The 10,795-nt window shown below is 46.2% G+C and overlaps 1 protein-coding gene across 1 annotated transcript; it reads left to right on the forward strand.

Annotated features, from left to right (window-relative positions):
• The first annotated feature begins 8,399 nt into the window (after positions 1-8,399).
• On the forward strand, positions 8,400-8,873 carry LOC135395070 (uncharacterized). Its single transcript, XM_064626272.1, has one exon. It carries the CDS (start codon positions 8,400-8,402, stop codon positions 8,871-8,873), a length of 474 nt encoding a protein of 157 aa, XP_064482342.1.
• Positions 8,874-10,795: the final 1,922 nt, after the last annotated feature.

Below are 10,795 nucleotides of genomic sequence, written 5' to 3' on the forward strand. Positions count from 1 at the left end.
CACAGTCCTCCGGCTTAGAGTGCCTCTACATTCGTCGCACGTTGCAAATATTGCACCTTAGAAAGTCGACGTCAATCAGAAAATTGTGCTTACGCACGCAAAGGCGTCCTCCGCTTACCGAGATACCCTTTGCCGTCTCACTCTCCGAACAGCCACAGCAGCTCCTAGTAAGCTGGCGAAGTCAATTATTTGCGTTGTCGCAACACCCGAACCTGCGGCTGGAGTTAAAACATAACGATCGCAGTGCACTTAGCGTACGCTGTCTCCGGTGAAATATACGGCGCTACGAAAGGGCGGAGTTGGTTGCGTTTCAGGGGCGGTCCGTGGCTTGGCGGAGCGGTACTCTCAAATAATAGCTATCACGATCGTTGTGTGGTGTTGAAGATCGGCTTCAACACCCAACGGGGATAACTTTACGATGTCGTATTCGACGCGCTATCCACGGATAATAGAAGTCAACGAAGATGAGAGTATCCCATGAAATGTCTTCCCCGGCCCTAACTCCAAAGAAACATTCCACTGGCACAGGTAGATATGTTTATGGAAAGCACTGCTGACGACATCCCAGAATAATATTGCATCCCGACAGTGAAAAAAAAAAAAAAAAACGTGCTCTACGGTATACCTCGTCAGCCACGGTAGCACATACTTTCCATACTTTCATCGTTTTCCGACGCGTGTCGTGTTAGTTGAATGAATCACCTTGGTAAGCCGTCGGAGAGCGATGCGTGATTGGTTAGACAACTCCCTCAGCAGTCGGGAGGGGCGTGCTCAAAATCTAGTCGATGTCTTTTTCGACGACTGACGTAGTTAAAATGTGCTCATCTTTGCAAGCCCTGCACGACAGACTTTAAAAAGATTATCATCAACTGTAATCTCGCGGTTGTGTTGATGTGTTCAAACATGGCTGAGCGCCCATTCGGAGTGTTTGCTCGTACCAGTGATTCGCCTCGTCCCATCCTTTATCTGTCCTTGGTACGGGGTTTTATCGCAATTCGTTATGAAGAACGAAACGACCCAATTGTTCACTCTTTAACATATTGTCACTTCCACATGAGTCGTCGTGGAGGATCATTGATTTCAGTCAATTATTCTAATGAAGACACAAGTATGAGATCCATCTATATAAAAAAAATCAAAAGTGTACAACGCAAAAAAAAAATAAAGATGTGAACAACATAAACGTCCGCGGACAACATATCGACATACGAGCCAGCGATTTAGTAAGTGCGCGGTACTTACGGGGATTGAGAATTCACCACGGTGACATGCCTGGAGAAGTTGTTAATAGGATAGTCTGTAATATATGTATAGTTTGTGTATATAGTCTGTAATATATAGTCTGGCGCAATATCCTATGCTTATAGGTCTATGGAATGCGCTTCTCTCTATCCTTCTCCTCTCCACGCTCGTGAAGTACGTGCTTCCCATTGGTGAGCCTCAATAACTGCAAAACAAGTTTAAGCCGGACAATGTATCGTGTGGTTTTGCCCTTCAGAAATCTACAGGGTGTCTTTTTTTTTGGGCGATACCTATTTTTCATTAAAAAAAACTATACGGACTATAGACATGCTGTTTTCACTTCTATCATCTCTGGGGCGGCGGTCGTTCTTGGCCATATGTTGCTCAACCGTCAATGAACTATTACGTAAAATCGTTAATTAAGTTTTTAATAATAAAAGCTACGAAATTGTCCCAATGAGATCATCTGTTCCTTTGGGTGACCTGGTATCGTAGCCGTTTTCAGAACAATGTAGGATTTGAAGGCAGTCAACGACAAGACCTCGATTTTTTGGGACCGCTGACACCACGGGGCGGAATCGGCATAACCGGCGGAATATCCGGCGGAATCGGCATCTCAAGTCATCAGCGAATTTGAACAGATCGCAAGGCAATCGTTTACGGATGATAGCCATTCGGAAAAAGCTAACCATTCCATGCTTCATGGCATTGTAAAAGTAACGTTAATTTGTTCCTGTAAATATTCATCTCTGGTCGAGATTGCGGTACGTTGTATCTATGTTTAACCAGCGCGTGAATTACGTCGAACATCCGTTAGCTGGTCAGTGTTAATATAACCTGGTTTCGGGGTGACATTTCCGACATAAAATCCAAGCTCTCAACTGTAATTAATTAAAGGTTAACTGTCTGGATTGCGAACGGATTTTCTACTATAAGTTTACAATGTTGTGGCGACGGGGAGGGGGGGGGGAGCGGCGCCAGCCTTAGACAGGGAAGCACACCTCCTTACTACTAGGGAGCCACAGATGCTCTCAAAATGCTAAGATAGGCAACTATACGTACTTGCCAGCTACCTGTAGCCTCACATAACAACGACTTTGTTTCGGTCACAGACAATGAAAGGAACACTGAACATCATCCGCCAGGCTATGCACTTATTGCCGAAATTTCTAAGTGGGTAAAATGGGACTGTTTAAAATGCAAAGAATGCTATTGTTCAAGGGTGGACAATGAGCATTCCAACTCAACGAAATACACTTATTTCGTGTGAAATTCAAAGGAACACCAGTTCCTTGGGTTCTACCTTTATGGATATACATAAGACATTTAAATTATGAACACTGCAAGCGTGTGTTATAATCGCCAAGCAAGGGTGGTACATCCGGCTTTATAGAAAATATGCCGGAATAATATCAGCTTCAAGTTGAAATGTGCCCTGCAGAGTGAAGGAGTGAAACAATGAAGTGATGCAAGACTGATTAATGATCCAAATTCAAATTCTCACGAGAAGCAATGCAAAGGAGATGCCCCTCCTGGATCTTCTTTCAGGAAATGATCCAAGCCCGAGCGTGTCTTGTACGCCTTTCCGCAAGACTTCATGAGCAGGGATGGTGTGCGACCATCTCTGCTGGAACGGATTTGAACCAAACACATTAAGCAGTGGTCAAGGACAGGTAAAAATACATGCCCGACTCCACGACATCGTACAAGCACATTACACCCCATCGACAGGCACATGGGGATATGGAGCACATGATATGACATATAGGCGACCCCGCCTGTAAGCGTGCTTCTTCTCTCTCTTTCGGGAGAACAGGCGCTCCAGGGCTATGCGCGTGTTCTCAAACATTTTCACCAACAAAACATATTTGACAGCAAAAGAGTTTAGTGGTTTAGCATTCAGTATCTTGAAGCACTGAAGGCTGCGTCCTCCTTCCAAACCGACACACACTATATTTTCTAGACGTACCTAGGACGTCTGATATTTCCTCAGTAAAAGCGAAACGCAAATGTCGTTTTGATGTATCCCATGCAGATCGCATCGATATCCTGAAATTCAGGCCGTTAGCGACCATGTAAGGAGGTCCTGGGGATATTATTGGTTCATTGGGTGACTACTCAGTAAAAGAAGCTGTTTTTTTCTTGGTTTCTCTGCTTTGAATGATGGATGTGAACAAACGACGTTTGATTACGCATGAACTACACGTCTAGGATGGTCACACAAGGGTGGACTTTTGCAAACGAGAGTAGAAATTGTCTGCAAGTTGCCAGCATGCACTAGGAGTCAACAACAGATCACTGGAACCATTGTGATATTTTATTGCATAACGACGTAATGAAACGACCGAAAGACCTAACGAGAGACTCACATAGATTGCAGCCTCGTTACCGTGTGTATCAACGGTGCAAAGGCAGTTGAAGGCAGCAGTGAATTACACACGGAGGTACAAGCCAAGGCAAAAATGTTGGTGTACAGTTTGAAGCTTAGTAACGTACATGTAAGATCCATCGATTGCAATGCGGTGCACTGTGATGGTTTAATGCGCAAGGTGATGAAATGTTCGAAGTGGGAATCGCATGTTTCTCACCATGCGTCTCCTGACCACCCTGATTACGTGCTTGATTGCGCCGTTGTAACGATGGAATATCATTTCAGCCAAAAAGGCGGCAGTAGATATCAGCATGCCCGTTGTCCACAGAAGGAAAGGTGGCCGCAAATCGGTCATGGTCAGCGCTTTCTGTTCTGATGTCCGCGGGAAGTTGTCGTTGTCGTTTTGATGTGACACCCTGAACGCTTCCAAGTTCCGAGCCTCTTCATATAATCCGGCCTCTACACCATGAGTCACGACTTTCCGTGTGCTCTGAAGGTAGGGTGAAGTAACCCCCATCACTGGACCGAGGATTAGGGTCTTCGGGAGTTCATCAACCTTCCTGTAGCCCATTTGTAGTAGTTCGTTGGTCGATTCAACGCTATCTAGGCGGTTGCTCATTATTACGTAAGTATCCTTCCTATCATTTCTTCGCTTAATGGACCCATCCCTGTTGTAGCACTCACATCCACCTTGTATAGGATTTGTGGGATGAAACCCGTTATACGGGTCACAGCGGCTAGCACTTTGCAAATAGCAAGCTCTGTAACCTTGACTTAAAAAGAGGTTCTCATCCCAATTTTCTATTCCTTTTTCGAGCGGCATGTCTCTCAAGTAGGACGTTAGTAATCCTTGAAAAGCTGTGGGTATGATCGTCCCGACAATCAGCCAAACTGCAAAAATTATGCGCAAGGGTTGATAGTTGAGAAACGCCGTTGTGTGCACTACGCTTTGTCTTAGTAGGGATTTGATAAGTAGGATAGCGACGTCCACTAAGTGTGCTCTGTTCGGAACTTTCATATAAAGATAAGAGAAACCAATAAGCGTGAAAACGATAAATGAAAACAGTAGAGATAACCACACTTGCAAGCTGAACGGTATCAGTAGAACCATTTCCTTTGGCGTCTGCTTCGGTTTCTCCGCGTAAAACGAATAATACAAGCAATCAAAATACCCTCCGAAGACGGCATTATCATACAACGCATGATACATATGGTAGCCTACCTCAGCAATACCGTTACCCCTGCGCACAATTTTAAAGAATGCATTCGCGAATGCGCGAGACCGCCTTTTGTGGAAGTCGATCTCTACTATAGTGACTGTCGCCTTCCTGTGTCGCAGTGAGACGATCAACGTTTTCACATTGGGGTGAATGCACATCACGTCCTTCGTGCAAATAAACACTAAGTTCTGCCCTTCTAATTTCTCGCTTCTCACGAGGTCCTTCCGAAGCATAAATTGCGGGCTACATGTAAGGCATTCTTCCGAACTGTAGTCCCTCAGGTAAGCACTGCCGTTGGCGATAGTGACGTTAAAGACTCCAGTGCACGAAAACACGTCTGAAATGTACGTCAACTGCCCTAATGGATTACGTAATGGAATATCCGTCCTCGTTGGATCAGCGCCTTCTGGTAACATGTACAGCTGCAAGGCATAGTGCCGGAAAGTGGTGAAAGCTCTCAACAAATCGTTGTAAGTGCAAATTACGTGGAAAACTCGGCCCTCCAGACGTGTCACTATCAAGTCTCTCCTCACTGTAGCTTCGAAGATATTCATGTCTGTCCAAACAGCGATGGGAACGTCAACGTTATGAAGGAACTTGACCAAATGTTGAGAATAAGTGTCCACACACCGAACCGGTATGCTAACGTCCACTGGCCTGTTTGATGCGAAAACACTGATCAGTTGAGGAAGAATGTCGGACGTCAGCAAGTCTTCCATGGAACCAAATGTCTGAGGGCATGGTGTCATGTTGAAGAGGGATGCAATCACAATTGCTGCGAGGAGCATGGTCCAGTCGCGAGGTAAGTGGCGAAAGTGAGTGCGTGGTGACTCCACTAAGCTCCTATGAGTTCGATTCTCTACGTACATATACGTACTTGTCTCTCCAGGAGCAGTATCCTCTGCACATTTGTGAATACGAGACCGCCGGTCGATTTTAATCTTCGAAGTGACAGGCGCTCTGACTTGCACGCGGCAGATCGAGAACGATATCCATTTCAACCGCTGCCAGCATCTTGATATTCGCAATCATCTGCGCAATCAGCCGACAAGCGCGGTTAGGAAGAAGGCAAAAGGCAGCAATCACACGATAATTTAATTTTTAGAGTGGTGAAAGCATCGACTCTTTGGACGCCCGTGTGGTTTGTATAGAGCCACATAGTGTGCGACGTTTATACGCATTGTCGCGTTCACTCTTTTTTGTTTTCTAGGCTCACCCAATCTTATACTCGTCTTGATGAATACGTTTTCTTTCTGTCTTTATCTATTTGTTTACCCTCAAGTCGCAAGGAATTACAGAGGGGACTGGAAATAACAATGATGCACACACATAAAAGTTACTTATACAAAGTTACATATCATAGACGTCATAGAGTAACGCACGGAACCTTGTTTCTTCCCGGACCACTGCGATGGTCGCAAGGAAGTCATTCCAGCCATAGCCCTCTTGGGAAGAGTTGGGAATTCCGAAGCCTTTTCACGATCCCGCGATTTCGGGATTTAAAAATTACTAGTCCCGGGATATCGGGACGGGTCCGGAATTTTCAGCAGCGGGTTTCAGAGTCGTCTTTCAAGTGGTCATTACATATGGCAGACACTGTCTCAAGCTGCAAAACAGGAGGGGTTTATTAATTTTATTGCCTGCTTTCATTTTCAATGTTTTTTTTACGGTTCAACAAACAAAGCTTTCCCGCGCAAGCAAAGCGACCTTAAAGTCTCACTTTCACCACTCTGTCGTTGCTCAAACAGTGCCCTAAGGAAACACAGAGCGTCGAAAGAACTCTCGTCAAGGCGTGAAAGAAACTTTGCTCCAAAGGTTTCCTGCCGAGCTGAAACTTCTTTCAGACACCGCGATGGTCGGACCAATTGATCGGAGGCAGAGATTTGCTTCTCTAGTCTATAACACTCTGTCGTATCTCTTACATTTCGCCGATTGTCCATCTACTGCACGTATATATTAGTACCACACACTGCTACTATCATTACATTTTGGCTCAACTACGAAGTAGAGAACGGCGAAGATTGTCACGCTTCGACCAGTCACTAGTGATGTAAGCACAACCCGCGGACGCTGTGATTGCGTCGGCGGGACTCGTACGCCTGCGTACTCGTGCGTACGGCTGCTTCTTCCACCTCAAGAAAGAGAGAAAAACCGTGCGATGGCCGATCCCTCCTCGGCAACGACGGTGAGCTCTTGAATCTTACGGTGGCACCACGGAGCGAGCGTGGCTACAACATAACATGGTGTCAGGAGTGTCAGTTTCATCGAATCCACCTTGGACAAGGCCGTAAGTGCAAACGTCAACCATGACGAACGTTTTTGTGCAACCGCCGCAACATTTCGCGCCTAACGGGAATCCAGCCCAAGCCTGGGATGAATGGAAACGTTCTTATCGGATTTATGAAGCCGCGTGCGAGTTCTCAGTCAAGACAGATAACGTTAGGCGTGCATTGTTGCTTCACTCCATTGGACCTGCTGCAAGAAATATTTGTTAAACGTTCGAGCCCGAACCGACGCCTTCAAAGAAAGATGAAGCTCAAGACTCTGTAGAGTATATTCTAGGGAAGTTTGATTAACTTCATTCCACTGGCAAGAACGTGACCCACGCTGCAGCCATCATTAATACGATGACACAGCGCGAAGGACAGACCATTGATGAATACGTCACGGACCTTCAACTTCAGGCGCAAAAGTGTGACTTCGGGGATAAGGCGAGTCGACTTATTGGCGACAAAATCATTATTGGTATTCAAGACGGTGCTCTCCGTGAACGGTTGTTTCGGGAGAGCAACCTCACATTAGAAACGATTATACAGCTCTGCAGAGCGGCTGAAATATCAATAAGACACTTGCAGGACATCGAAAATACGAGAAAGAACGACATCCCTTCATCTGTCGACGTGCTGCGTCAACAACAAGGACCATCACCCACAAGGACACAATCTGTTATCGACGATGGGCGAAGCCACCCGCTTTTTCGGAGGAATGACTCTCAACGTTCGCCACAACCTTCAGCTGCTACGCAGCGATTCTATCAAAATTCAAAGCATCGCTTCAACCAGCAGCAAAGCGGCAACCCACAGGCGCTACCTTGTTCACGCTGTGGACTAGTGCATCGACCGCGACAGTGCCCTACATATGGAACACATTGTCTCTCGTGTGGAATATTTGGACATTTAGCACGGATGTGCCGAAAGACAGGACATTCGGGGTCAAACCCTCGTCAGGGTGCTGATCTGGATTACGCCGCCGACGAGACAACGGTGAACAGCGAACTGCTTTTGGGTGAGCTAACCGTTGACACTTTGTGGAACTCATATTTGCCTGACTGGATACAAGTCGTTAGCATTGACGGTAATGTTGTTAATTTTAAGCTGGATAAAGGTGCTGATGTTAATGTGATACCGAACACACTACTCCAGCATTGCTTAAGTAGGCCGAAAATTAAGCCCACGAACATGAAAGTACGAAGATTTAGTGGAGAACTTTTGCCAATAGTGGGAAAGTGCTGATTAGGTTGTCTTATTAACGGCAACCAGTGTCGCTTGGAATTTGTTGTGGTTCGGATGAGTGCAGGTCCTATCCTCGGAAAGCAAGCATGCACGAATCTAAATCTGGTAAAGAGAGTTGGGCAAATCCAGTGTACCCCCACGACCAGCAAGGACTGTACTAGTATTACAGCTTGCAAAGACTTTGAAGCCATATTGGCAGAGTTTCCTGATGTGTTTGGGGGTGTTGGACGTTTGCCGGGGACGTACAGTATATCGTTGAAGGACGGGGCCACACCAAGTATCAGCTCTCCACGAAAAATTCCTTTGGCTTTGGTGGCAAGTATAAAGAGCGAGCTTGAATCAATGGAGAAAGACGGGATTATAGCCCATGTAACTGAGCTGACTGACTGGGTACACCCTATTGTAGTGGTGCCGAGAAAGAATGGGTCGGTTCGAATCTGTCTGGACCGGCGAAAGTTGAACGCAGCCCTTAAGCGTGAGCATTATAAAATCCCGACAGAAGAGGAAGTGCTGTCGAATCTTGTTTGACGCGAATCACGCCTCCTGGCACGTTGCGCTGGACACCAGGAGTTCTTTTTTGTACACGTTTACTACACCCTGGGGCCGTTATCGTTTCCTCCGACTTCCATTTGTGTTTCGAGTGCCCCGGAGATATTTCAGCGTGCCGTGGATGTCGTTTTTAAAGGACACGATGACATTCGGCCATATTTTGACGACATCTTGCTGGCTGCAAAAGATACTGACGAGCATAAAGATTAGCTTAGAAGAGTCCTTACTGTTGCTAGAGAAAACAATCTGAAATAGAACCCGGTGAAAACTCAGCTAGCCTAGAAGCAAGTGAAGTACTTCGGACACGCATTAACAGATAAAGGCATCGCTCCTGACGAGGATAACGTACGAGTAATTTCTGCTATCAAGCCTCCCACGAAAAGACAGAACTGCAGCGGTTCCTTGGGATGGTGACGTATTTAGCCAAATTTGTGCCACACCTTTCCCACGAGACGAGCGAGCTCCGGGAACTTCGCAAATCCGACGTGCTGTGGAGTTGGGACTCTAATAAAACAAAGCAATTCACTCGCATCAAGGACTTGCTAAAGAAATCACCCGTTCTCGCATATTTTGACAGGACAAAGCCTATCACACTATCTACAGATGCGAGTTCTTATGGTCTTGGTCCTGCACTCCTGCAGGAGGGTCGCCCTGTGGCATATGCGTCGGCAACTCTAACTGACTGTCAGAAATCTTATTCGCAGACTGACCTTGTCCTTCTCACTGTTGTTGGTAGCTGGTGTTTGCTATTACTGTTTGAATTAACGTTCGAAAAATTGTGAAAGGTTGCCGTGTTACCAAAAAAAGGGCATGTTATGTATTACAAGTGGTGCCACTTGTAGATGTATAATTGTTGAGAAGTGGCGCCCCCACAGTTGATGTACCTGGCTCCCCAGGTTCCCGGGGGCAGTGCGTACTTGGCACGTACGTGAATAAAGGCATCTTACGGTGACACCACGGTGCGAGCATGGCTACAACATAACAATAATAAAATTTAAACTAATTTAAACAAAAAATTCGTCTGGTGCAGGATTTGAATCCGCGATCTCCAAAGAAGGTCGATGTTGCATTATTCGATTATCATACAAGAAATTCAATAGGCATGTACACCAGATCATCCTGGTACACTTTGACTCGAAGATATTGAAATCAGAACATCATAGTGAACAATTACAAAAGCGACAGTCAGCGCAATATAGAAAGAATATTATGCTATGGCAATGAGCGTTGAGGCTATTGGGAGAATATGGGAGGAAATTGGGAGAAAGACAGCTTCAGATGGCTTCAGATGACGTCAGGCGACTTCAGATGACACCAGACGTCTTCAGGTGACTTCAAGTGGCCTTAGCTCACTCCGGACGTCTTTCAGCTGACCGCTGACGTGCTGCGGTGACAACAGCCGACATCAAGTGACTCCAGCTGACTTGAAGAAAGTTACTTTGAGTACCTTTAGCTCACTCCTGGCATCTAGAGCTGCCTTGAGGAGACTTTAGGTGACTCCAGATGTCTTCAGGTGCCCTCAGATATCTTCAGGTGACTTCAAGACTTGAGATGCCCTCATGTGACCTCAGGTGACTCCAGGCGCCTTCAAGTGACTTCAGGTTACTAATGACGTGTTCAGGTAACGAAGTTACTGCCGACATCATCATATGACATCAGATGTTTTCAGGTGACTTGGCGTGACCTCATATGACTGCAGGTGAGCTCACACATTCTCATGCGACTTCAAGTGACTTTAGGCGTCCTCAGGTGACTTCGGGTGACTCCAAGTGACTCCAGACGCACGAAGGTGACCCCAGACGTCTTCACGGTGACTCCGGCTCACTCCAAGTAGCTCCAGCTCACTCCAAGTGACTCCGAGTGAAGTCAGGTGACTCCTGACATCCTCAGTTGCCTTTAGG

The sequence above is a fragment of the Ornithodoros turicata genome, chromosome 1 (genome assembly GCF_037126465.1).
Source record: "Ornithodoros turicata isolate Travis chromosome 1, ASM3712646v1, whole genome shotgun sequence".
Classification (NCBI taxonomy): Eukaryota; Metazoa; Arthropoda; class Arachnida; order Ixodida; family Argasidae; genus Ornithodoros; species Ornithodoros turicata.

Excerpts from the sequence above, each read along its gene's own strand:
- LOC135395070 (XM_064626272.1), top strand. The coding sequence starts at position 8,400 with ATGAGTGCAGGTCCTATCCTCGGAAAGCAAGCATGCACGAATCTAAAT.